The sequence below is a fragment of the Nyctibius grandis genome, chromosome 7, assembly GCF_013368605.1.
Source record: "Nyctibius grandis isolate bNycGra1 chromosome 7, bNycGra1.pri, whole genome shotgun sequence".
Lineage (NCBI taxonomy): Eukaryota > Metazoa > Chordata > Aves > Nyctibiiformes > Nyctibiidae > Nyctibius > Nyctibius grandis.
The window spans coordinates 37,289,078-37,316,858 of record NC_090664.1 but is presented as its reverse complement, the minus strand read 5'-3'; the positions used below and the strand labels follow the sequence as shown (position 1 = coordinate 37,316,858).

General features: G+C 36.7%; 1 protein-coding gene across 1 annotated transcript in view; it reads right to left on the bottom strand.

Annotated features, from left to right (window-relative positions):
* MALRD1 (MAM and LDL receptor class A domain containing 1) overlaps window positions 1-27,781 on the bottom strand; it is a 302,374-nt gene that overhangs the window by 166,304 nt on the left and 108,289 nt on the right. The window contains 5 exon segments of the mRNA XM_068405612.1: window positions 2,207-2,504; window positions 4,783-5,030; window positions 9,453-9,666; window positions 10,562-10,672; window positions 14,105-14,261. Coding sequence (XP_068261713.1) covers window positions 2,207-2,504; window positions 4,783-5,030; window positions 9,453-9,666; window positions 10,562-10,672; window positions 14,105-14,261 — 1,028 coding nt within the window.

Below are 27,781 nucleotides of genomic sequence, written 5' to 3'. Positions count from 1 at the left end.
AAAGTAAGTATAAAATATGACTCACGCCAATGGTCTCACATTTTGTGGGCATAGTCAGACAGTATCTTAACCTGTGAACACTCTTGGGGGGATCGTATAACTCCCTTTGAAATTACAGTTGCTGCATGAAGAAAAGGGTGTGAATGCCTCCTGGAAAGGCCATGACTGAAAACTCTTAACTCCTTTCTACTGGAAAAAGCATATAGAAAATAGCTGTCACTGCATCTTTGAAATGCAATGGAGAGAAAGAGTGGTTAAGTGTGGAGAAAATATGCTACCTGACCTAGGCAATCCTGCCATCTTGCCAGGTCCATAGGAACCATTTCAGCTTTCTTAGGAAATACTCTCTCTAGCTGGAGACAAGAAAGATGCGGATCTTTGCTGTATGTTCTTCATCCTCAGAAACTTTAAAAAATTTGAGCAATGGATATAAGTGTTTCACTTTTGGTTAAACTCTCCTTTGTCTCTGCATATAAGCAGAAAAGTCTAGCAGTCCAGATTTTTGCAGTTGGTCATCACGGCCATTCTAGCAGGCTCTAGTTTATGAAGTTACATCACAGAACACTTTTCACAGCTTCCAGCATACATTTTGCCAATGTTCAGAACATTTCTGTAGGCAGGAGTACATTTCATACTCAGGTTTATAAGCCCACATTTCAAGCAATGATCCAAACAGATATCTCTGCTAAATAGTAGCTGTAAGTTGGAACCCTCAGTGGCTTGGAAACTCTTATCCAGGACAAGTGAAAATTGCCGATATAGAAAAGATTGTTCACAATAAAGATTAATTTAGACCAATATCTCAAAGTGTTGTGAATCTACAAAGTTGACAAGGTACATCTTAGATGAGCTACACCAAGAAATCAGTCTCCAGTGGCTTTTTCCTGAGATTTTAGTAGCTTTTTTATCATATATATCATAAAAGTGTTTTGGAACATCCTTCACTATCAAAAACAAAGCTTTTAAAGTTTCTAACATTGCCACAGGGACTTGCATCTACCATTAAGAGGGTACAGTCTGAAAACATCAAAAACAAAGAATCAGAAATCTCAGCTAGTATCCTCTTGGGGTAACATACATATAAAGCTGAACTTTAAAATGCCAATCTCTTTTGCAATAAATTTTCGTGACTGTTTTGACAGAAGTAGGAAGCCAATACTACATACTGTAACTGGCAACTTATCAGAGATATATATGGAAAACATTGCCCCTATCTTTCCTGCTTATCTTGTGCACAACATACAGCGTAATTTCTTAAGTTTGATGTAGTCTCATCAGTGTTATTTCTCAGTGTCTGAGCAGTGCTTAATGACATCCTAAAGGGGAAGGCTACTCATTAGCAGCAGTAACAAAGCAAAGTAGCTCACATAAATTAATGATCCATTCTCCCAGTAGTCCTCGACATTGGGAAATATTAACTTTGTTTTATTGATCAGAAAGAGAAATGAGCTAAAATCACTTGCCGCAGTCTTGCAGAAAATTTATAATAGGCCCAGGAACAAAATGCATCTCCTAAATTCCACTTTGGGGGCTTACATTTCAGTAGCTCTGGTGATAAATGTGGAAGGAGGAAAGATATTTGTCCTATTCTGTCAGAAAGAGTTTCTCCTTCTTCATTTGTGTCCAAGCAAATATTAGTAATGAACAACATCAGTGCTTTCAGAACTTTATTAATTTTTGGTAACATTTTTGAGTCTTATTTCCCCTATGCAGTAAGTGAGGATGATGCAAATAATTGCACCACTGCTGCCACCACATCACACGGGACGAAGATGGATATCGTGCCTAAACAGTATCAGCAAGAATTCCCACTAGCCAAAAAGCATTAAAGCCTGCTGGCCTTACTGCAATCTATCCATATTAGCTCTGTCTCACTCTTAGTTCTTCATTTTACAATTACTATATTTTACAACTATTGATAAATAAATCCCATTGAATTAAGCAGGATACTGTCTAAGTATACATGGCTGGACAGTAAGTCTTGCAGATGCACAAGTGTTGACTCAGTACCTAAACTATTATTTCATAAAATAATTTTATTAGAATTTCAAAGAACTACTTAAAACCATGTTAGTTGCAGCACGTCTTTAGCAAGCTATGTATTCTATTTCTGTTTTGAAGGAGAGACAAAGAAGTGAAAGCAGTGCTGCTATTCATTCTTTCCAGACTTACAGACACAGACTCTCTGTTCACAGCAGGAACATACCTGTTGGAGGCAGCGTTGTGGGTTCTGCTGGCAAAAACTCCTGGGATGGTAGGCACTCCCTGGAAAATGTGAGGTCATCAAGTGCTATGCCATCTTTGGGACCTTTTCCAGCTATCCCTTCAAAGACAACTTGGAAATCTTCATCTACATCTACAGCCAGGATCAGTGCCTTGTGCTGCCAGAAATTTCCCTGGTTTCCAGTAAGATTAAGGAGAATTTTTTCATGTTTTGCCATAGTCCTCTGGTAGACAATCAATGATCCAATGTGAGCTCCATACATATGGTAATAGAAAAGTATCTGTAAGCAAGAACAATAGCATCAAATACACAATAGGTGACTTCAGACACATTCTGTTATTGTTTTTACCCTAATTGTTAAATGGAGCATCATTAGTGGCATTCAGAATAGCCCTTAATTTTACTGATTCAAAAACAATTTAATTAAAATGCACACAAAAACACTTACTAGTGAAAATTTTTTAACTGTTCCATAAGCCAAACTTTGATGCCAGCATTACAATCTGTGACACCTGATCTTACATTTCTTTTGAATAACTCTTTCATGTAAATGTAAAAGAATGAAAACACTTGATAAGGAAACAGAGGAATGGAGCAGTGCCATTCACAATGTGGGAAGTAACTTCAGTTTACTGAACACTTTTCTGGTTATAAATGTGTTTGTGCTAGATTATAGAGTGTGTAATTAGAAAATAGTCTTCTCTAATCTAGTATGGGAGCAAAACTTCTACATGGACTGCACAAATGCAAAACAATAGCTAAAATAAAACATGAGAGTTCCTTGGATTAGAAAACATTGTGGAGGTTTTTTTAGGGAAAATGGGGAAAACAAATTATGAAGAACAAAAGTAAGATCAAGTATATACAGAACATTAAAAAATATCACTGTGAAGAGTCATCACTGTTAGCTACTCTCAGTTATTTTCAATTCAAGAGCAACAAAGGAATACTTGTATTTAATCAAATTAATACTTAATCTAGTTCAATATCTTTTTCTGACAAAGATCAGAATATTTCCAAGAATTATGTAGGACCCTGAAAGAAGGCAATTTATGCTATAATATGTGAGAACATGTCTATAGCTTAAATTTCTTCCTAGTCTAATGCATAGCACAAGCCCTAAAGAATGAAAACTCCATCTTATTATAGCTATAAAAACCAGATAAGGTTGAGAGAGCTGTTTTCAAATATGATGCTAGAGAAAGAAGCAAACATCTCCAGGCTCATGTGAGCAAATTTTTTTTAATATATATATTTTAGGCAATACAGAAAATTAAGTTAGAAAACATGAGATCATGGGTCAAATTTTGAAGATATTTTATAATGGCTAGCTTAAGTTTTACTATTGACATATTGAAATTAGTCAAGATTTGTTTGGATCATAATATCGAGCCATTTATATTTAATACTTGAGAGATTAATCCCTTCATCTCAAATCAAATGTTGAAATAAATTTATAGACTAATACCTCCTTTCTGTCTTCACTAGGTCTTTTTTTTTTTTTCCAGATCACTTTTTCAATTCTGGAAATCCATTCCCAAATTTATCCTGAAAATGTTAAGTCATTTCTGCCTTGCTAATCTTTGAAAGTCTTTAAAAATTTTCCTTTGCTAATTTTCCACAGGCTAAAAGTACCACTTCCCCTCACACAGCAGCTCCATTTATGCACACTATTCCTCTCCATGTAAATAATATATGTAGATATTTTGTTAGCTCTATTTCTAATTACTATTTTAAAAGTATTACTAATTTTATTAGTAATTAGAATTATTGGCAACTATTAATGTTTAAACTTGCATTTTGTGTTTGACACCGATGTTAGAAACTGAGGTACCACTCATTTTTGCCTTGACACTAAAAACTATGAAAATTTGGAAAAATAACCTTTCAAAGTAATGCATAGTTCAACTTTCTGGATAATATACTTTTTCAGCATGTTGTACCTCTAGCAGATTCCGATAGATGTGTTCTGCAAGATGTCTTCTGAAACTACAAGTTACCATTTTAGCAAAGACTGTAAAAGGTGTATCAAAACTAGAAAACTTTTAAATCCAGGTTTGCAGAGAAATGATCAAACTCTGTGCTGTAATGTTTTGAAAATTAAAGGCTTACTTTTCTCCATTCTCTAGAGGAGAGTTGGTGACAAATCCTTCTGTCACACATCCTTCCATTTGCATTTGTACACTTTGAAAGCCAATTGTTACTGTATTTATATACATTTTCTCCATAAAATCATAAAGCATTACATAGTTGTATGCTACGCAGGGCTAGTGTCACATAAGACATATTCTAAATCAGACACTGTGTTCACTGTTCAACTTCATCTGAATCTCCCAGAGTACTTATTTACTTACAGAAATCATTCTTCTCCCACAACAAGATACGTGTTTTCTTATGATTTCAAAGAAATAAAGATCAAGCCCTGACTCTTTTACAACTTGATTGTTTTTTTCTCAAAAAATATTTCAGTGATCATCTTTATTTATTTTAGGAATATTATCTTATTGCAATCTAGAAAACAAATTCCACATTCCTGCTAGTGCCACACCCCCACATACCTTGCAGTCTTTATTCCTTCTGTTTAGAACAGGACTAGAAATCCTAGCTTTCTGTCCTGGTAGCTGAAGAAATGAACTCTTTATAAAAATATAATGACCAGTTGGCTCTTGTAATGTATGATCAGTAGCTGGTCCAGTGCCCATTTTCGTAGTACTGCTGGTTCTGAGGTTCCAATCAAAATCATCATTTTCATCTTGCTTCCATCCACAGAGATCAAACTCAAAATTGCAATGCCCAATAGATGCACCTGAAAGACATTTGCACACACATGAAAAGAGATTTTTTTTCAAGAAATAACTTAGGTACATAGACTACAACCTGGTACTCAAATCCATAAAAGAAAAAATAACACTTTAATAGAAAAAATAATATCCACGTATCCTATTAAACAGACATTTTTAATGTTCTAGAATAAAATAATAGGATAGGATAAAACTGCATATATATATGAGGTAGGTCACTGTGCTCTCATTATAGTCAACAGACTCCTTGGTATAAGTGTAACCAAATATAGCAATCTATTTTAGGTCAAGCTGAATAGCTATTTAGGGTCTTACAGGCAGAGGTCAATTGGTGCCCTCCATAGAGCATCCAAGATATCTGCAGAAAACTAACCTCTTTTTGGAGGAAGATGTTAAGGTCAGGTGAAAATTATAAAAAATGCCTATATTTAGGGAACAGAGACCCATCCAAATTAATGTGTTGAGCACCATAAACACACAGCCCCTATACAGACACATATAGATAGAACATAAATGCAGGTGTGCTAACTTCAAGCTGACCAAGTAAGACTAAATATGCTGAAATAAGCTGGAATTTCAACAGAGTCTTCAAGAGACTTTCAACTGTGCCCTGAATATTCTTACTATTATTGCTGGAAAGGAAAGTACTTTGAAGATAAATTTGGAAACTGTATGGATTATGTGGTCTGACAATATGAGAATGACAAAAGTTCTCTCATAAAATGTAAACAGAATCTCAGCCTCTTCTGGGGTTTGATAAAAGTTCAGCCACTTAAAAGTAGCTTTATTTAATTGGCAGCTGCTCGGAAGCCTCAGTAATGAAGCCAAGGAGCTCAAATCCACGGAGTCTACACATTGAACAAAACCATACAGACAGCTACCTCTAAAATTTCAGGCTGAAATCAGAGAAAAGATTTCTTCCTTGTACTTTTCTTTGTGGACGACATAAGGGTGAAAAAGAAGCTAGAAACTTTTCCTTAAAAGTATGGACTATTTAGCAAAAACAGGTTCACTATCTTTTACCTTTGTCTGAAAATATAATGTCATCTGAAATAACAATTAAAAAAACCCCAAACCTGATGTGCTAAATTATATGATTATCATTTATGCAAAACATAGATTGCAGTTCACCTCAATTGAATGTACCTGCCCAAAAAATTTGTCACTCCTCATCTTTTGCCATATGATCATTTAGTTACTTAATATTCCATGATCCTAGTTAAATAAATTCTTTCAATTACTTACAAATTCCGTCTCAAGTCAATAAAATTTATTCATGCAACTGACTATTTTATTTTAGAGGCATGTTTTCAAGAATCAAGACCTTAAGGCATGAGCATTGGACATCCCTGATAATGCTGCATATATTGCATGTTATCTGATATAAATTTACATGTCCTTGTAGGATCTCTATAGTCAACAAAGAAAAATAGTCATATCTATAGGACAATCTGTCTAATCTAATTCAAACAACTGATTTTACATAACATGAACTTCAGCCTGGAAGTGAATCACTCCACTAATGAAAAAGAGAACTTAGGCAGCCTGCTTAGAAACTCAAGTTACAGCAGATGACTGTGCACTTGCATATTAAATCTTTGGTAGTAGACATTTCTATGAAGAACTGTGAACTCTTAGTAATGAAGTACAAAAGCAAAGCTAATCCTTTTGTCTGTGGAGCAGTGACACAGAGCTGCTGAATTAGTCTACTGGATGAGAGATTAATAATTTAAGAAAAACACTTAACAGTAGGTATATGAATCGTATTATATTGATCACAAAAGAGCTAATGAATCTTTGTAATAAACCAAGTAGTTAAATGGAGCAAAATTTAAACTATTTTAAGTCATATTATTCCTAACATCTACGCCTAGATGGGCAAGAAGTACAGAGCTATAGCAGCAGATCTGTAGAGCAAAACACCTGATGCTGACGTGATGGCATTTAGGGGGTTGGCAGAGGAAAGAGGACTGAGGTGGTATAGACCATAGATGGTATAGATCCTGTGGGCTGGATGACCACTAGTAGGTAGAATACATTTGGTGTATGTACCTCCTGGAGCTCATCTTTCAATTTATTTTCTAATGAAAGGAGCCTAGTTCATATGCTTGAGCACACTCTACAATGCAAACCAAATAATAATAAATAGGAATAACTGAGAGATTTGCTTTAGAAGCACACTGATGAACTAAACCAAACATTAACCAAGCTCAGACAAAACCAAATGTCTACCAAGGACAGACACCTGCACTGGCCCTGGTCCATATTTCAGACTGGAAAAATGCTACTGCCATAGAGACTTTTTCACAAAATTTAATTTACTAGATCTCATGAAACACCATTTCTACCTCAGGGAGTTATACCCAATTCAATCTAACCAGAGCTGCCTCAGACACCTTCCTCTGACACAATGATAAACTCAAGCAGCATAAGGCAAACACTGACAGCTTCTGAACAAGGTTGAAGGAATGCTACCACCCATTACCTCTCCAGAACTGTTGTAGTTTATTTTGTTCTCACATACTTGTAGTAAGAAAATAGTACTAGTGATATTATGCTTAAAAAAACCTCTGAGCATGGATCATTCATTCAGTGTGTAATGGAATAATTTCTAAACATTTAACAAATCAGTATATCTTAAAATGTGTACTTGACTTATTTTACAGCAGTGACATCATGCAACTAGCTAAAAAGAGCCCTCTACAAAGCAAACAAAGGCACAGATCTCTCAATAGTAATTTAACTGCTTTACAAAGCATATATCTCAGCAGCACGGGCTTTGTCTAAGCATTGCTAATTAGACTTGGTGAGTATCATCATGTGATATAGTCCTATTAACGTACAGGATTTTCAGGAATGTTGAAGAGATTAGAGGCTAGCTTCTTTCAACATGGTGCAGAAAGATTTCATTAGCTAATATATAATGACTCTTCATGCACATAGCAAATAACATCTACAGCTAGAGCTAGTGATCCAGGAATGCCTACTGCTAAAAGGTACTATGGAGATGTCTTGAAGCTGCACAGTTTTCATGTTTTAATGAATAAAGAGAGCACCCCCAGACCTAATAAAGTCATAATTGGTCACCAGGCATTTTACAGCACAATTAGACATTATGAAATGGGATTAATTTTTTATCTGAGGCAAAATCTATGCTGATATAGAAGTTTCACCCCAGTAATGACCCATGCGCTCTTAAGGTTCTGTAATACTTCATTGTAAATCTTCCTGTTAAAATGCAGTCAGGAAAGTTCTCCTCAATTTTTTTTTTAAATAATTTTTTACTTTTTTTACCTTAAAAATAGTAAGTAAAAAAAGCACTTTACAGGAAAAGATATTCTTTGTGGGAGTGTTTCAGGTCATGTCTTTTCCAATGAGGAATCTGAATGAAATACTTACTTTAGGGGGCTGCAAAAATAAATCCCATCAGCCTGTTTGAACCATCTTGCCCCTAATGCTTCAGTCTATTTGGCTGATGGTGTTTTGGGGGAAATACACACAATCCGGAAAACTCAAAAAAATTCACAAGTAAACAGCTTTTAAATATTTCAGAAAATAAAAGCCAAAATAGGAGAAACATTTTCAACAGAATAATTCCAACTTGATATAATCCTCATTTTTAGTTGCAGAAGTTCTGAACGGGTCCCCTATATAGCTTAAAGACATGCTATTCCTGGTTTGGAAATCACTAAGACATCAATAGTATGAAAATAATTTGCCAAACACAGTCCCTTTGCCATGTACCTTAGCTTCATCGGTTATGAGCATACCTCTACTTCATAGAATGTATTCATTGAGAATTTTATAAACTGTATTCATAATCTCAATGAAAATGAGGCAACTATTCGTACGGTACCAAATAATACAGATTTCATTATGTGAGCATTTCCCATGATAGTACTAGAAAAAGGAAAGTGTTATGACTATATACTGTGATCCATTTCTCCAGAGGAGAACCCATTTGATGTGAAACATCATTCTTTGAATCCGATAATACAGATGTTTCTTGATATCTCTTGTAAAACCAAAATTGTACAGTGTCAGATTAAAATTATTTGCTAAGAGGTCTGACAATCCTTGAAATATAAAAGGAGGTAGGTCCCTCATATCCTAAAGGTACTACGCTTGAAGAATTTTTATCAGCCTTAATATATTCTTTTATTATGGAAAGCAGGATAATATTATGCTTTTAAAGACAGCTTTCTGAGTTTCTTTAAGACATTCACTAACAGTTCTTTTTATTTTCTAGCATATGATTTCAAATTAAATAATTCTAATTTAAAATCCTTGAAAGCCAAGGAATAGAATTAAATTATTACTTTCTTGTTTACTTTCTTAGCTGATGAGCTGCCAAAAGTATTCAAAAAACGATTCACAGAAGGCACAGTTATTTATGATAATTATATTTTAAAAACTACCATACTTACTGCAAATAGTAGGGCTCTCATCTGAGTTATCTGCACAGTCATTTAGAAAATCACACAGATTATCCTTTGCGATGCAGTACTTGTTGGCACATGTGAATTCTTCTGACGTGCAAGATCTGCCTGGGATGAGCAAAGGGGAACAATCTTCAAAGGTAATATCATCCACTGCCACATCTCCCATGTAACTGACACCACGTTTTGCTCTGAAAACAACCTAATAAAAATTACAGAGCTATTACAATAAGACACTGTCAAGATATGTAAAAGCTTATACATGCAACATGAATAGAACAGAGACTGTGATGATCCTTGCAAACCTTGGAATATGAAGTGGTCAGTTCTTACTTTCATAGCACAGTCCTATGAAAGATTGTACTACTGCTTGTACAGGTCTGTCATTGTAGTTATTGAAGGACCATCTTCTACCATCAACCAAGTACAAATAAAAAGGGAAAGAAAATGAGGAACACAAATTGATACTGGTACCCACTTCTCCTGAATTAATAGCAAGGGTTCCACCTAATTCTGCAAAGTAAGCATGAAAAAGACTAGTCTGAGTCATTCATCAGTTATTCCCATTAATATAAAAAGAAAGTCAAAGTTTCATTGAAAGCCATCCAAGACAGAAGTACCAAGGAACGTAACACATTTTTAAATATGTTCTTGGTTGACTCTGTTTTTTTATATAAGGATACAACTAAGCATGGCATACGCATGACTAAGTGTCTCTAAAAGGCTTAGGAATCAGCTTGTATTTCAAAACGAACATCATGCTCAAGACTCTTTTCTTCATAAACCAGATGTAATACTACTACACACTAGGGAGAAAGAAGTGGAATAGTTCAGCCTGAATTGGATCCAAGGATAGAAGGGATTCTCAATCTTAAAAATGGGTATCAGTCTGAGATTGAAGGGGAGTGAGACATTTCCAAAAACTTGTGTCCAGCTCAGATAATCGATCAGACAGCCAAAAAGATGACTTTTGCTATTCAGAAGGGGAGATACAGTATGTGTATGGGGCAAAAAGGGAAATGAGGAGGTGAAGAATGCATAATGTAAAAGTACCTAACAGCAGCTCTCTAGAGAGCCTATAATATAGCACTACATACCTGAAAATTTGAACGAATTCCTAAGAACACTTCTGCTCTATTCCATTGGGGACCTTGGCTGCCACTTTGAGTCCAGAGTTTAGAAGTCTTGTTACCCATTTTACAGAGTACCTAAAAACAAAATAATTCTAGGTCACAAAAAATCTTTCCATTACCGACCTACTTTAGGTCCCTTAATTGTATACGAGAGTACCTTGTACAACTTATCTCTACACCACCATTAAATGTCATAGAATTTTAGACTACATCAAGTTGGAAGGGACCCATAAGGATCACCAAATTCAACTCCCTGCTCTTCACAGGACTACCTAAAATTAAACCATGTGACTAAGAGTGTCATCCAGACACTCATTGAACTCTGACAGGCTTGGTGCCGTGACCATTGCCTTGGGGAGCCTGTTCCAGTGACCAACCACCCTCCCAGTGAAGAGCCTTTTCCTAATGTCCTGATGCAAAGGGATTTGCCCATGTAAACAATTATTCTAACAAAATAATTCTTTAAGATTTTCTGATCTCCTCATAAACATACTCGGTCCAAAGCCTTACCTGGACTAACTTATCCCATTAATTCATCTGGAGTGGCTAGCCATTAATGGGTTGGGATCCATTTGTAAAACACGGAAACAGCATTAATAACAAGAGTTACTGAAAAATATATTAGTTTTTTCTTCAACAAATAAAAACTTGTTTTTTTCTTCTAAAGACCAAATTTCATTTGTTTGGTCAAAGGAAAACTCGTAAATACCCTTACCCCTGTGAATAGTCATTGAATCGGGGAAAGCTGACACTTTTCGACACAAGCACAAAGTCCTAAATATGCTTTGCTCCAACCTCTTGGGCATCCAAATTCAAGTGAGTTGACAATAATGACAAGATGGATGTTTGATGAAGTGTGTCAAGCTGTGCCTCCAGCTAGTACTTGCAGAGCTAAATATCAGTTCACCGGTTGCCTGAACCACTTCTGCTTTCAAGGATTTATTGCTACTCTGTGTAAGTTTCTTAGGGCAGCCCAGGCATTTTTCATCTTAACAAAAAAAAAAAAAGGTTTTTATTTAAATTTATGCAGTCTCGTCAGTGTATATGATATTGCATAACAGGTAAGTTCTGCCAAGCAAATAGCAGATCCTCACACTGAAGAGCTTTAATTCCAGACAAACAAAATAAACAGGTGTAATATATTAAATTGAACAAAAAAACCAAAGTGACACTTGGCTTTATAGACAAGAAGAACTGCCCACGGGAGACAGGAATTTCAAGGGGAAAAAATAAATTGAAGAGAAACAGGAATTACAGATATTATTTGAGAGAATAAAGGCTGCTGAATAAGAAAAGGTTTTTCTTACACACACATACAAATCGTATATGAATATAGACATAAATGTGTGTGACTATGTAGACATATACACACATGCTTTTATATACACTGTAAATTACCTACTGAATTATAAATCCAAGTCCTTCATCAGAAAGTCATATTTTCTATTATATCTTGCTAAGGTTTATGATTTTAAATATGCCCATAAATTTATGTAGTATCAAAATCCAAGGCTTCCCTGTGCCCTAATGTACTTTCAAAATCCAAGGCTTCCCTGTGCCCTAATGTACTTTGAAGCCCTACACATTTCGATTACATTGCAAGTTATTGAAAAAGCACACCTAATACTTTGGTAGAGTTACCTATGCCAAGTCAGAGGGCAGAAACCAGACAACAAATATTCGAAGAGAGGCTGGACAATAAAACGACAGCTAAACAATGTTTAAGAAAGTCATAGAAACACAAGAAGACAGCCATTCATGCAAACAGCAGGAAAGTCTTCAACACATCCTAAGGGATATTTGACAGCATATATGCAGACTAACATGCAAAAATCCAAACCTGTGAATTAAACAAAAACATGGTAGTCTTGGAGGAATAGATAGATAAAAGGCCTTTAGTGATGTTTTAAGTACAGAAAAAGTTTGCATTCTTATAATACTTAGAACATTTAGAAGAAAATAATGATAAATTACCTGAATAATTTTATATTCTGAGTCATTCCTACATTCATTATTAATGGCTTAATTAACCAATTGAAACCAGGCAATTATTTACAATGTTTAAAATGCAAAGGTTTTGTGATTTTCATTTGGTACATCTTAAAATCAATTAAGTTATAGAGGGAGGGAAAAAATTCAGTTAAGGAATAGAAGAAAATCGTAGTCTTCTGTGTCGAAACTGAGAAAAAATAAAATCTATATACATTTGCCTTTTGTGGTGGTAATACTGGGCATGACTCCATAGAACTTGCTCTTAATTTCTACAAAACACTCTGTGGACTTGATTACAGCTAATGGGGGTTCCTACACTCTAAAGATGCCCTGGACTCTGGAGTAAATGCAAGGAAGGCTCAAAACAAATAGATCTGTCCCAAGTCTTAAAACTGAGGACAAACCATCTTTATACTCTCATTTTCCACTAATTCTGATAAATTTAAATTTGACTACTTGCCAAACAGTCTAGCAAGATCTTTACTTACTTGGGAGAAATTCAGTGATATTTTTAAAAATTGTTTAAGAAAAATTCAAGAAAACACAAAACATGCTTCCTCTGAACATCTAGCAAGTCACATGCATGGGATGAAGGACACCAGACCTTAGATTTCAGTTCTAATGTCAACGTACATTTTAATTTCATCTTCAAAACAGCTGAATTTAATCAGCTTTTTGTTATAATTGTGTTTTGTTATTCAGAGTGACCAAGATAGTGAGAATTTATTTGTACAATTAAGTTCACACACACTGGCCACACCCAATTTGATACTGAGTGCACAGGTGACTGACTAACTTACCCTGAGTATTTTTTTCAGTCTATTTCTGATGCTGTAGTTATTGTGTAACATTCATGGGAAATCCCATTATAGTTACTCATATGTATGGCAAAGAAATCGTTGAGAACAATGTTGCTGTTTTATTCATTCACTTTGCAGTGACTCATTTGATCTACAAGCTGCTGAATGAGTTATATTTCCTTTACAGAAGTGCTTTTATTTTAACTGGAGTGAAGAAAAGGGTATGGGTAAGAAAGTTTGTTACTCTTGTGCCCTAGAAATAGTTCAGTGCTGTTTACATTAATATAACTAACCTCTGAAAGATGTTAAACTTTCTGAGGAATAAGATGTTTCTATAAAATTTTACAGCACATTTGAAGACAAATACTTTGTTTCATGCTGCCACATTCAGCCAAAGACCTCGATGTCCAAATATCTACTGATGCTTTTTAGTGTCAAAGGGTATTGTGCAGTACGAGGCTTTATCTTGAATGGGAGTTCCAAACACGGTCATAATTTTTGATTGTTATAGAAAGTTACATTTTCCCCAGCTTACTCGAGCTAATGCTTCATTCAGATCATAACATATTGAGAGCAGTGGAGTGTTAGTAATTGTTCGTTTTCATTTATTAGCAGCTCAGGCTTTAATGAAACTAAATGGCAATGCATGAATTTTCTCACAGCAATTTCGGGCAGTAAAAAAAAAAACAACCCAAAACAAAGCACTTCTCCATACCTCCAGGGAACCTATTGTTGAACCATTCATGTGGTTCCAGAATATGATTTTGCATTTAGGCCCTGTAAGGGAGATTACTGGTGTAGCAATGTCAGCTGTGTGACCAAATTCTCCATTCGAGCTGTCTGCGAACAGATACCAGCCTTCTTCAGTACACCTGCTCAAAGAGAAAGGTTTTTCTTTATTAAAACAAAACATTTAATCATAATTAAATTCTAGTTAAAGTTAAAATGGTAATATTTCCTTATACAGATATAGCATCTTCTGTCTGGATATCTGGATGCCTTTTAGTTTATCAGTGTGTAGCTAGAATCCCAAAAAGCCCTTGAAAAGGCAGCTAGTATTTTTATAGCAGAGATTGGCAAAACAGAATACAGAGCTGAAGTCAGCCTTTACCCACAGGGTCTTATAGATGAGGGCTGGAGGGCCTCTGGGTTCCTCCCCACCCCAGCTCTTTCCTCAGGGAAATCAAAGGGTTTGATCCTGGCTTGAAGTCTTGGATATTCTTGTCCAAGACACTGGGTGGAATTCTGCCTCCTGTGCTGCAGAGAAAGATGAGGCTGGCTTTGCAGTAAGCATCAGGCTCTGAGTGTACAGAGAGACCAGAAGTGCAGTTTTAGTGTTTTGGGTATCTAAGAGTTGGCTCCTAAAAGCCTTGCTTTTCGACATAAAAAGCAGCTGTTGACCAAAGATAAGATTCTGTTCTCTTCAGTGGAGCTGATACATGCTCAGTGCTTCTCAAAGGAAGTAACCTTTCCAACAAGGGCTTACAAACCCGACAATGAGACCTACATTTTTAAAAAGATCTTGGGTATTGGGCTTTCCTTGCTTTTCAGTTTTCCTGTATGGCCAAGCTCTGAGCAACCGCTTTGTAAAGTTGCGCCACTGCAACTGTGAGAAGGCAGTGACCATGCCCAGCAAGCACTGCGAAGAGAAACGCAGGGTGTCTGGAGGGATTTCACAGACTGAAAGTCCTGCCGAATGGGAATAGTCAGGAATCCAATGCTGCAGATTCAAGAACTTTTTTTTTTTTTCACCAGCCCTCTCTAAGTTTTTATACTTGGAGCAGTCTAAAGGACTAAAAGACTTTGGTGCCTGTGGTGAGAACTCAGTTTGATGCAGTCTTTGCTGAAGGAGACCTGCAGTATTAAAAAAATATTATAAAAGCTACTTTTTCAATAATCTAGTAAGTTTCTTAGAAATCTGGTAAGAAAATTGTTTCTTTAAAACATGTTATAAAATTTAAAAAAATATCTTCGGTATTTATCTAGACACAATTTACCTCAGGTTGCGATGCCTATATTGAACTCAACATGTACTGATCTATGTGACAAAATAACTATGAATTTAGCACATACAGGTTTATCACTGTAAAGTTACAACAAAACTAATAGATTACATTTACTGTATAGAATAATTTACACTCAAGAATCACAAAATATTTTAACATATATTAATTAAAGCCTGTCACGTACTCCAGAGGTCAAGGATAGACTGAATTCCACCGTATATTCAGTCACTTTAGAAACAGCACATTCTACCTACTATAGTACACAATATAAAGTACGCTAGAAACAGGCAAATTTTATCTCTGTACTCACACAATTTCCTCTGAGGATCTGTAGTCCTTTAATTAATTCACTCATCCTTAGAATCATGTATGAAATAACTTTTTTCTAATATGACCAGTGGCAGATTGATAGACTGCAAACAGCCTGTTCTTCCTTTTGCCGAGGGCAAAGAATTTCATGGAGTATCTCCTCATCCTTCCTATAAACTGTGGTTGATCTTAAGAATATATTTAAATGAAAATATTTTTCCGTCTCTTTCTGTTTCTTGATGTTTAAGACTGTTAAATCTTTGCTTCATAGGAAAATTAAAATCTAATAATAGCCATTGACACAAAACAGCCCATCAAAAATCCTTGCAAATCAGTGGGTGGTTCATTGCTTGTTATGCAGAGTACTGCTTTCTGCCTCCCCTGGTGTCACACCAGAAAAAAAAAAAAGGATTAAAAAGGGAACTGCTATAGCCATGGGAAACTACAGAAAATATATTGGTGGATGAAAATAGGAGACAACTCTGGTAGCTATGAAACATTTTGGTATAGAAATCCCAGGCTGTTTCCTTCAGCACAGCTAAGTGTAATTTTAACACTTCCATGGGTCAGAAGTGGAAGGATCACTTTTGCTAGTTAACCAGCCACAGTTCAATCCTGTAATCATTACACACTTCTCAGAGGTTTCCCCAAATCTTACCTAGCATGCAAGAATGAGAGAATCATTGTATTTGCAGATATTGGTAAGGATTTGTATGTAAAATATCTGCAAATGTCAAAAGGCACAGAAGTGAATTACTCCCATAATTTCTCTTTAGCTAGGAAAGTTGATTCTCAACTCTAAACTATTAACATTTGTTTTATTTAATGTGTGGTACTAAAAGATCCCATAAAATGAAGGAACTTATGCAGGAAAAGAAACATTCTACAGATAAGTTTCTTACATCTTAATTGGAAAACATGAAGTACATATGATTCATAACTGAAGAATGAAAAATTTTACATAAAAAATAGCAGTGTGTGGGATGGGTTGCCTATGCACATAGTTTTAGGTAGAAATAAAATACATGCAGGAAAGCACAGGTCATGATCAGAGTTTGCATTTCTAGTGCCACGCATGAAATAGAATTAGCTACTCAGCAAAATTATAATCTTCCTTTCTTATAAGAGAAATGCCCAATAGTTCACAGTAAAATTTTCTAATGTTTCTAAGACACATACAAGTAGATATATTTTTGAAAGAGGAACAATATGTTTCAAAAATACATCTTAAAATGTGGGGCAGACCTTCATTTGCTGTAGGTCAGACATGTTACTGGTGAAATCACTGAGGACGCTGATAAAGCCAACAGGGACAAAAGTCAGTCCAGTGGGATTCTAAGGGGAAGAGTAATGATCTGGGGAAATCTGGATCTTCTCCACAATCTTATTTTTCTTTTCATTCAGAAGAAGATGAGAAAAGTGTCGCTGAATCTTTTCTTTTATCACTGTATCCTGGCAATTCAGTCATCTTTATAACTACTGCATGCATTTACATCATCCTTGAGCGAGTAGCATAAATATTTGGAAGCGGACTATTGCAGAAAATAAGCACAAAATAGAATAACATATATGCAAGCCTTAGGGCAATTAGGTAAAAATAATCCCAAAATAAAAACTAATAGAGCATTTTTGTTAAAACAACTTCTCCTAATAAACTGCATGTACTGTAAGTGATAACTGAAAACTTTGAAAACTATATAGTTACAGATCTTTCAAGCAAGTCTGCATTTGGAATATTCATTTATTTCCCTCCTTTCTGCTGAAGAAAGCTGTTATTTCAACGTAGCAATTTTTGGTTTCTTTTTTTCCTTGGCAATGAGTATTCTACCAGAGTCTTGCCTGGAGGTAAAGAATATCCAGTTCTCTTAAGGTTTGCAAAAACATTTAAAAATTCAGAATTTACTCTATTACTGAGAACTCGTGCCTGCAGTGGTCCAAGAGTGTCAGCACTGTATTTACAATAGCATTCAAGAGGGCTGTAAGAAGCAGAATGATAAAGAGCTCTAAAAAGCAATAGACTTACAGCCCGCATATTTCCCAGAGTATTCAGTATTACGTACAGGCCTTTCAGCGAGATTAGTTTGAAACAGCAGTAGGGTACAATCAGTACTATGATGAAATTGAAACATCCATCTCTTATTTGGTGTGTTCTGTCAGATATGTCTTTGTCCTGAAGGCAGACCCAAATCACATCTCTGCCTAGATACTGCTGGTCCCATAGCACATCCTAAGAAGGCAGGCGTCATTGCAATTTTTTTGCCCTTGTTTCAGTGTCTGCCATAATGTTACATTTAAAACTAGTAAACCAGATGAAAGCCCCCTGTATGACACACTTCATGGAGTGCTAGCCATTAAACATACTGGCAGTATGTGATTACTAGAATATTAAGGATTTGTGGGAAAGTACGGGGAAATGGAAGGATAAGAAAGGGATGGATAAGTGTGTGTAGAACACTCTTGTTCACCTTCACTCCTATGATGGAAATTTTTACACTCAGGACTACAAGACTGATATACTTGTCACCTATCCATGTTGTTATTTAACAGGAAAGCTGACATTAACTTGCACCATGTTTGCTCACAGAGCAAAGCAATCTCTCTGTCTTGAATTCTTTACGATGCCTGGTATAGCAACCTGCATGGAATTTACAGAGATGCACATTCTATAGGGGGAAGAGTTTGAAGAAAGTAATAAGAAATCATTCTGTTTGCATATCGTTTACATGCTAGAGGACCTGCACCTTCTGTGGATATACCTTTTGTAGCAGAACCCGTTAATGTACGTGCAATCATCTGTCTGCTCAGTTTGTCAAACTGTTAACTTTCAAAGTAAAAGATTTCTTAGCTGGTCTACATGTATTTTAAATCAGTAAGTAATATACAGTCACAAGGTATTCCAAAATTTTCCATAAACCTAATTATCAGTCTCTCTTACTCTGCTCAGAAGTTGTCCTCCTCACCTCCCATCTTTGTTCTTTGAGTGATCTTCAGCCAAGGTAGTAGTTTTTTCATTGTGTGATTTAATCATCTGACCTCTCCTTAAATTCCTTCCTTTTCTAATCTGTAAACGTACTCCTTTCTTCTTTTTTTTTTTTTTTTCCCCCCCCAAAATGAGACCTCAAGAAGTCTACGGTAACAATTGTAAAACAAGATATTGTTCAACATGTATAAGAGTGAATAAATCTGATTTTCAATGTAGACCTTAAGTGCGTGCTGAAATTCAGCAGAATACACACAGGCTTCCCTGCCAGTAGCTGCAAGATTTCAGACTCATTTGGTAAACTATCCCATGGAAAACCTCTTAGTTGGCAGCTACAATATGTGTCATTAAAATCTTTATATTTACCCTTTGAAAATAATTAATTTCACCTCTGTACTGCAAGTGTTCCCTATATAGAGACATTCTGGTGCCAGTGCAATAATCCTAATTAATTTCAGAGGGAAATTCACAACATTTTAATGGATATAAAAATTCAACATAAGCAACTAAGCTACATTTCCACACTTGACTTCGCTGATAGCTTAATATTTCAAGGATCTTTTAAAATGTAGATAGCAAAGAGTGGGCATACATAAAAGAATCTTCACTGTACTTCCCCCATCAAAGTATTCAGAAGAACACAGGGAACTGAATATACTAAATGGGAATTAGTACTGAGGGACTTATTAAGTGTGTTAAAAAATGTTGGAGGCCTACCCAAAAAATTAGGCCCAGCTTAAATCTGGTACTGTTATGAACTAAAGTTTCATGCTGTGAATTACTCATTTCACAATAGTAATTGCCTATTGTTGTAATGTCTGAAAGTGGATCAAAAATTAATCAGCTGAACCTTCCTGTACAGAAAGTTCAAGCTCTGATTTAATTAACTGTTGGACATCTGTCAGTTTTGAAAGTGCGAATTCATCTATGTATCTTCTACAAATTGTTTGAGAATCCCTGATTAAGCACCTGGACTTATAAAATACCCCTTTCTCTTTATTTTTCATTTAGAGTGCAAACTAAATCTAGTTAGAAAGCAAACAACTCCATTTCATTAAAGAGTTCTGATTTCCTTCCAAATCTCAGCAATAATGAGAAAAAACAAACAAACCAAAAAGGCAAACGAGAGAGGGAAATTTCAGTTTTCCTTAGAGGGATAAGCATCCCAATGATTAGCACACCATACTAAAATTTGAAATTCAATAAGCAGCAGCTCCCACATTCCTTTCCATTTTTCCTGCGTATAGATGTCCATAAACACTGTGCAGCATCTGTATAGCAAATAAGAGCCCCATAGACACACTGGACCTATTACACATTTAAAGCATTATTCTTCAGCTCTCCAATACCATCTGTCCAGGATCTGTCAAGTCAGTGACCTGCTATTAGTCCAGATGGGTTTCTGTACAGAGAGAAACTCCAAACTACTGGTCAAAAAACAGTAGGGCACTAGATGACACTCAAAAGAAGCACTCTCTTGACCAAAGGGGAAGTACTGTGGGATACTAGACATATCAGAAAAATGTGGACCATCAAAGCTCAAGTTGATGGTTTGAATGGGACAAGGCAGTGGCTTCAGTTTGCGACCAGCAAAACAGGCGGTTTTCAACCAGCAACCTGGATGTCCATAAATCCATGGGCCCTGATGGGATGCACCCGCGGGTGCTGAGGGAGCTGGCGGAAGTCATTGCTAGGCCACTCTCCATCATCTTTGCTAAGTCATGGGCAACAGGAGAGGTGCCTGAGGACTGGAGGAAAGCGAATGTCACTCCAGTCTTCAAAAAGGGCAGGAAGGAGGACCCGGGTAACTATAGACCAGTCAGCCTCACCTCCATCCCAGGAAAGGTGATGGAGCAACTTGTTCTTGGTGCTGTCTCTAAGCACATCAAGGATAGGGGGATCATTAGGGGCACTCAGCATGGCTTCACCAACGGGAAGTCTTGCTCAACCAACTTGATAGCCTTTTATGAGGACATAACCCGGTGGATAGATGATGGTAAAGCTGTGGATGTGGTCTATCTCGATTTCAGTAAGGCGTTTGACACAGTCTCCCACAGCATCCTCGCAGCTAAACTGGGGAAGTGTGGTCTGGATGATCGGGTAGTGAGGTGGATTGTAAACTGGCTGAAGGAAAGAAGCCAGAGAGTAGTGGTCAGCGGGACAGAGTCCAGTTGGAGGTCTGTGTCTAGCGGAGTTCCGCAAGGGTCGGTTCTGGGACCAGTTCTATTCAATATATTCATTAATGACTTGGATGAGGGATTAGAGTGCACTGTCAGCAAGTTCGCTGATGACACAAAACTGGGAGGAGTGGCTGACACACCGGAAGGCTGTGCAGCCATTCAGAGAGACCTGGACAGGCTGGAGAGTTGGGCGGGGAGAAATTTAATGAAATATAACAAGGGCAAGTGTAGAGTCCTGCATCTGGGCAAGAACAACCCCATGTACCAGTACAAGTTGGGGACAGAGCTGTTGGAGAGCAGCGTAGGGGAAAGGGACCTGGGGGTCCTAGTGGACAACAGGATGACCATGAGCCAGCAGTGTGCCCTTGTGGCCAAGAAGGCCAATGGCATCCTGGGGTGTATTAGAAGGGGTGTGGTCAGCAGGTCAAGAGAGGTTCTCCTCCCCCTCTCCTCTGCCCTGGTGAGGCCGCATCTGGAGTATTGTGTCCAGTTCTGGGCCCCTCAGTTCAAGAAGGACAGGGAAGTGCTAGAGAGAGTCCAGCGCAGAGCCACGAAGATGATTAAGGGGGTGGAACATCTCCCTTATGAGGAGAGGCTGAGGGAGCTGGGTCTCTTTAGCTTAGAGAAGAGGAGACTGAGGGGTGACCTCATTAATGTTTATAAATATGTAAAGGGCAAGTGTCAAGAGGATGGAGCCAGGCTCTTCTCAGTGACATCCCTTGACAGGACAAGGGGCAATGGGTGCAAGCTGGAGCACAGGAGGTTCCACTTAAATTTGAGGAAAAACTTCTTTACTGTAAGGGTGACTGAACACTGGAACAGGCTGCCCAGAGAGGTTGTGGAGTCTCCTTCTCTGGAGACATTCAAAACCCGCCTGGACGCATTCCTGTGTGATATGGTCTAGGCAATCCTGCCCCGGCAGGGGGATTGGACTAGATGATCTTTCGAGGTCCCTTCCAATCCCTAACATTCTGTGATTCTGTGATTCTGTTATCGCATCCTATGCATCCTTTATCAGGGTAGTGGGGCTGGGGGAGATCAGTCTCCTTTCTAGCTATTCCCTTTCCTCCAAGAGCACAGGTAACTAGCTGACACAATTTTTTGCCAAAGTTAAGATATTTGCAGGAGAATTTTAGTTTTAGATAAGCTAGGATTTCCTAGTTAGAAAACATTTCAGGAAAAGATTCTAAGAAGACATTTAGATTATTGTTTCATTAGCTAAGGGGGAGTTAAATTCTCCCCTTTTTCTTCCTAAGAGTTGTATTTATGAGAAAAGATTTATATTGGTGTCATTTTTTTCTTCTACTATGTCATCAGAGAATAGTATTGGTATTTTAATGCCTTATATATTTGACACAAGATGGTTGTAAACTGTGATACTTTGACCTTTCCACCACGCCAGCTTCATTTTATGTTGATTACTATTATTTCTTGTTTATAGTGTCAGAAATTAGATGATAAGGAAGTTCTGGTAAAAATTTTAAGTAGTTCTAAAAACAAAAGTCTATATTAAAAATCTTTAAAACAATGTTAACTTTTCATACATTCTAGCATTGGACAGAAAGGTTGCACTAGAAATATAAAGCATCTAAAAGTCATTATGATTACAGTATTCTTAAAGAAAAAGGCAAAGATACAAGGAAGGCTTAATTTTTATGTTTGTATGTGCCCATATAACGTCCAATGTAACTTCAATATATTAACCATAAAATGGGAAAGCCATGTACACATTGTGCCTATAGCACTGTTTACTTGAAATTTGGCTTTAAGGCGGGAAACTGCTAAAAGGTGGGTAGAGGCAATATAGAAATATTAGAGAAAGTATTATAGAAATATACAGAAAGAGTAAGCCTTCTGTAAAAAAGAAAAAAAATCAAACCCTAACAGTTCCCTCAACACTACATCTGCCTGTAGAAATCACAGAAAGATGCTAAAAAATTTCAGAAGTGAAATAGACCTTAATATTCAAGCACTCATTCAAGAAGAAATTTATCACTGCTTTATACTCTGGGTAACAGCTACTTGATGCACTGCCCGTTATGCCCATTATTTCAGCCAGAAGGCAACACATGATGTGGGAAGGAGTCTGTGGACAGTGGCCAAGGTTTTACTTGAGATGTATAATGACCATGAATCTGAAAGAAATGTGGCAGAGCACACTTCTCTAGGAAGCATGAGAAGTTTTATGAAGAGAAAGGAGCAGAATGGGAAAAAACGACCTTGTTACTTTAGCATCTGTATTTGCTAGATATTCAGTGTCTGCACCAGAAATAGTATGACTACTTATCCCTCTATAGATAATATAGGATGGCGTATTAGAGATCATAACATATGAACAGATCTTTTACAGCCCCTGTCTTGCAGTGATTTACACATAAAATATTCATTGGCTTCAACGGTGTTCTTTTCTGAATAAAGGATTGCAGCTGTGAGTATATTACTGAAGGAAAAGGATCTATATGCAAAATTAAAATGTTATAAAATGTGTAATTTTGTGGGGTTCCCACGGGACAATGGTGGGAACGAGGTACTGAAAAAGCTATGTCCAGGCATGTCCAGGGGGTGGTAATGGGGTGGTGATGAACTAGCCAATCATAATACAGAACAAGGGCCTTGGCTATGAGACCAACAAGATATGGGAGAAGTTGAAAAATAAGAAAGAATGCTGCCCCTGCAAGATATAACTTTTTAGCATAAGCCAATCAGAACTAATGTAGAGGCGTGTGAACAAAGCATACTAACCAATCATAATAGAAATGACATGTACACACAGCGTGTACAAAAACAGAATAGTATAAATGTACCCTCAGATACGCGAATAAATGAGATCTGCTTAACGATCATATTGGTCTGCATGCATTTACTCCGTGCCCTCTCAACATAATTTCAGTAATCTTAAAGGACAGTAAGAACTCCAATAACCTAATTAATTCTACTATGTATCAGGGAAAGATTTTTCTCCACTGAACACTTCTAACCACTTAACTATTAATAGGTTTTAAATAGTCAGTAACTCAAATCTGTACTTAACAACTAGAAAGAAAAAAAAAAGGAAGGCTTCTCTTCAATTAAATTTAAGCATTTCTGTAAAAAATTAAAAAGGAATTGAAAGCAAACAGTGGTCAGGAATGCAGATCTTCACTTACAGCAATATGTGATAAATTTAATTTCAAACAGTGGTAATTCCAAAAATAGTAAGTTCTTTTTACCATGGTTTGAAACATATTTTTCATCTAGTAACCTCCCATCTCCTCCTTTCTCAAAGGATATAATAGACGTATCTCCTATTGCAGAAGCCATCCTCTAGCTGTGCTTAAAGACAACTGCTTGTAAATTGCTGGATACCAACAGACCTAGTTCTTTGCACAGCGCTAGAGACAAAATTTTCTATCTTCAGCATCTAAACTTTGGCACAGGAATACAGGATTGAGATTCAATGGTTAATTCAAACTGAACAGAAACAAAGGTACTTAACACACCAAAGTACTAGCCACATAACTAAGACCTGTAATTGGACACTGAGATTAGAAGGGTGCTCACCACAAATGTGAGAAGGAATTCTTGCACTAAATCAAAGTGCATTATATTTATTATCAGACTCTAAGAGTCAACATTCCAAAAGAAACTTGCTGTCTTTGACCATGATACAAGCATACCACATATAGATTTGAATACAACTTTGATGCCTTGTTTTGCATACTAGATGTGCATTCCAGAAAAAAAAAATGTGCTGGTAAAGTTTTACCCACATACAATGATTAAATTCTTCACAGTTTAATCTATTTTCATCATGCGATTAATCTCATGCTCTGGCATCCTAACACACAAAGCTAAAAAATACTTCGAGTACATTTTCTTTCTTCATACAAAATTAGGTTTGATTAAATTATGATTACTTGAAATGGACTAGTTATTATAACATCATCTTGCAAAATAATTCCTGACCATTAGCTAATTCTTAAAAGTAATTAATATTTCACAACTACATATTTAAATTGGACACACAAGTAATATGTATACCTTTGCTCCCCAAGTAGATGGTGTATTATTCAGCTATGGGGAAAAGAATACAAATGGGCATGCAGACTTGGTTGGAGAACAGACTGGAAAATTGGTGCACATCAACATAAATTCAGTGCTTTAGAGATGTAGTGTAATCACAGCAGAGTAGAGATGGAGTGAGGTGTAACTGTCCAAGTCTTTGCCTAGCACTCCAGGACAATTTTGTGCTGAGTGCCATGCACTCATACTATGGCAATTGGAACCAGTGGTAGTTAAAACTGGGCTGGAGCAGACATATCCACATCAGCTCTAATCACATCTGAACTTCAGCACCGCCACACAGTTTTTAATCAGAGGAAAATGCACAATGTTAATGAACCACAAATCTGATGAAGCACTTTGAATCCCATTTTTCTTCTCTCACTAACTGAGCAGAACAACATTTTGGAAGTAGCAACAATTGTTTAAAAAAAATATATTTCTTGCTCAGACAAAACGTGATCACTGCACACTCCTGTAAATACAGTTGTGCCTTTCTGTATGGATCGTGCATTTGCAAATTTTCAAATCTCTAAACCTCTGAGCTGTAGGTATGTCTTTTACAAGTGCACAAATGTGTCTTTAGAACTGCAGAAAGTGCTGGGTCCTTTAAGACCACAAACTGTATCATTGGTTTGAGGCTATCTTAAAATAGCAGAAGGCTAAAATAACAGAACAGCTGATAACAAAAACTAAAGCCTAATAAACTTAGCTGCAAACAAATAAACCTTTATAGTTAAACTGTAGAACAGAGATTAGTATGTTATTAACCAGTCTAATCCCCTTTTTTTATTTTTTCCTTTGTTCTGTCAGCATCATTGTTCTCAGAGAATCTCTGTTCAAGCTGTCTCAAGATTTACCAATGGCACTTAAAAGCATTGCAGCATACCAACCACCACACAAAGCAAATGGTATCGGAGATGAAAGATTCCATGTTTTGATCATAACACAACACGCAGTGGCTGTTAGTTGGATTTTATCTATTAGAGATTTTAGTCTGATGGCTTCTGACTGACACAGGGCTGATATTAATTCATGGTGTTTCCACGGCTCATCTGAACCTGCCACATGTCATTAGCATTCTGTCATATCTCCGTAAATTCTGTGAGATTGAAGGCAAAAGGAAACAAGAGGAACGAGTTTCCTTCTCAAATAACCAAGCTTGAGGTGAAAAAGTCACCAAAATTTCTAATCACAGTGGGCATTAGTTTTAATTAGCAATTTTCTGCATTACAGTTTAGTTTAAGATTGTATGCTACTGTAGAAAACTCTTCAGTAAGTACATTACCTGTGATGCTTTGTTAATACTTTAATGAAGTACTAATATAAATTAGTCCATATTTCACAACCACTTGGAGAGCAAGCGTATACATATACTAAGATGCACCTTGTTCAAAAAAGACTGCAGAGGAAAACCTGTTTTCTGAATCTTAATTATCTGTATTCTTATTATCTGAAAAATTCCTAATTAAAAAAAAAGTATTATAGAATAAATTGTCACAGACATTTTTATTTTTTGTGAATGACCTAGTCAAGACTTTCAACAAGTCTTTTTTTATTTGTAGTAATATAAATATAATAATAAAGATAAAAATAACAATACATTGATCTTCCTGGGTACAAAGAAAGGCTAAATTTTGGTTTTAGAAAAATATTTGGCTGAATCATTTCTGTAAGAGAATATGTGTTTTAAATATCTGCTGGGCTAACTGTAAGCATCTTCCTGTAACTTCTGCATCACAAGTCACTCTAGAAAAGATATTGTCTCCATATGAGAGCACATGCACTTTTGAGACACATGAAATCTGCATGTAGCACACAAGTGTCTCAAGGGCTATATCTAAACATCACATGGACAAAGCTATCCCGATATTGGAAAAGGATCTTAAAAGGTTTGCTTTTGGATATAAAGCACTTCTTGAATAAAAAAGGTGACTCAAATGCAGAATGAAGTACTGGCATGAAGCAAGTGGGAAGACAAGGCAACTTCAAAAAAGCTCTCCTTCAATGGTCAAGGAAGTAGCTGCGTGTGCTGGGAGTGTCAGGAGGACTGAGAGCTCCAGCTGTCTTTTTGGTAGCAGAAGGCAGCTACTGCAGTGACTGGAAGAGGGGTGGCCTTGGCTCCTCTCATCCTCCCATTTGCAACTCTACAGTTTGCTTTTGACTTTCAACTTTGCAGCCTTCCACCTAGGCACTAGGAGGCTGCTGCAGCAATGATTTTCCCCTTGTTGTTCTTATGGGTTGTTTTGTGCCCTTGCACCTCACAAATCCTGAGGTGGCTCAGTCCTGATGAAAACTATATAGCTGCTATGGAAAAAGACTCATAAGGGGAAATATGTTGTACTGGAGAGGATCCTCATCTGTGAAATGCCCTGTTGCTTCTCTTCCTGTCTGGCCACTGGAGACAGTTTTCTATCTCCTTTGTTTTTTTACAAACAGAAAATCATACCTTTAGAGTCAACGTATCCAGCCATGAATGCTCCAAATAAAGCTCTGTGCATATAAGGCTGTCTCAACATTCCTTGCACAACACTTTCCAGGTCATAGTTGATCGGGTCTCTGACCCCTTCACATAAGCTATTCCTTAACTGGACTTAATTATTTAGGAGACTACCTGGTATTTACCTGTACTCAAAAATGCATTTCAATGTAGATTTCAATGCTCCTTTTATAATCTCTTCTCTGTCAGGCTCAAGGGCACAGAACAAGGGCAATTTGTACATGCAATATAATGAAATGGTTTTCAGTTTCCTTGTATAAGCTAAGTGAAATGCAATATGAAAAAAAGGGCCTTCAAGTAGTCAAATTCAGCTTTCTCCTTTCCAGTGTTTCATGAGTAGTGTCCTGTAGGATTACAATTTTTTTTTCACCTATTT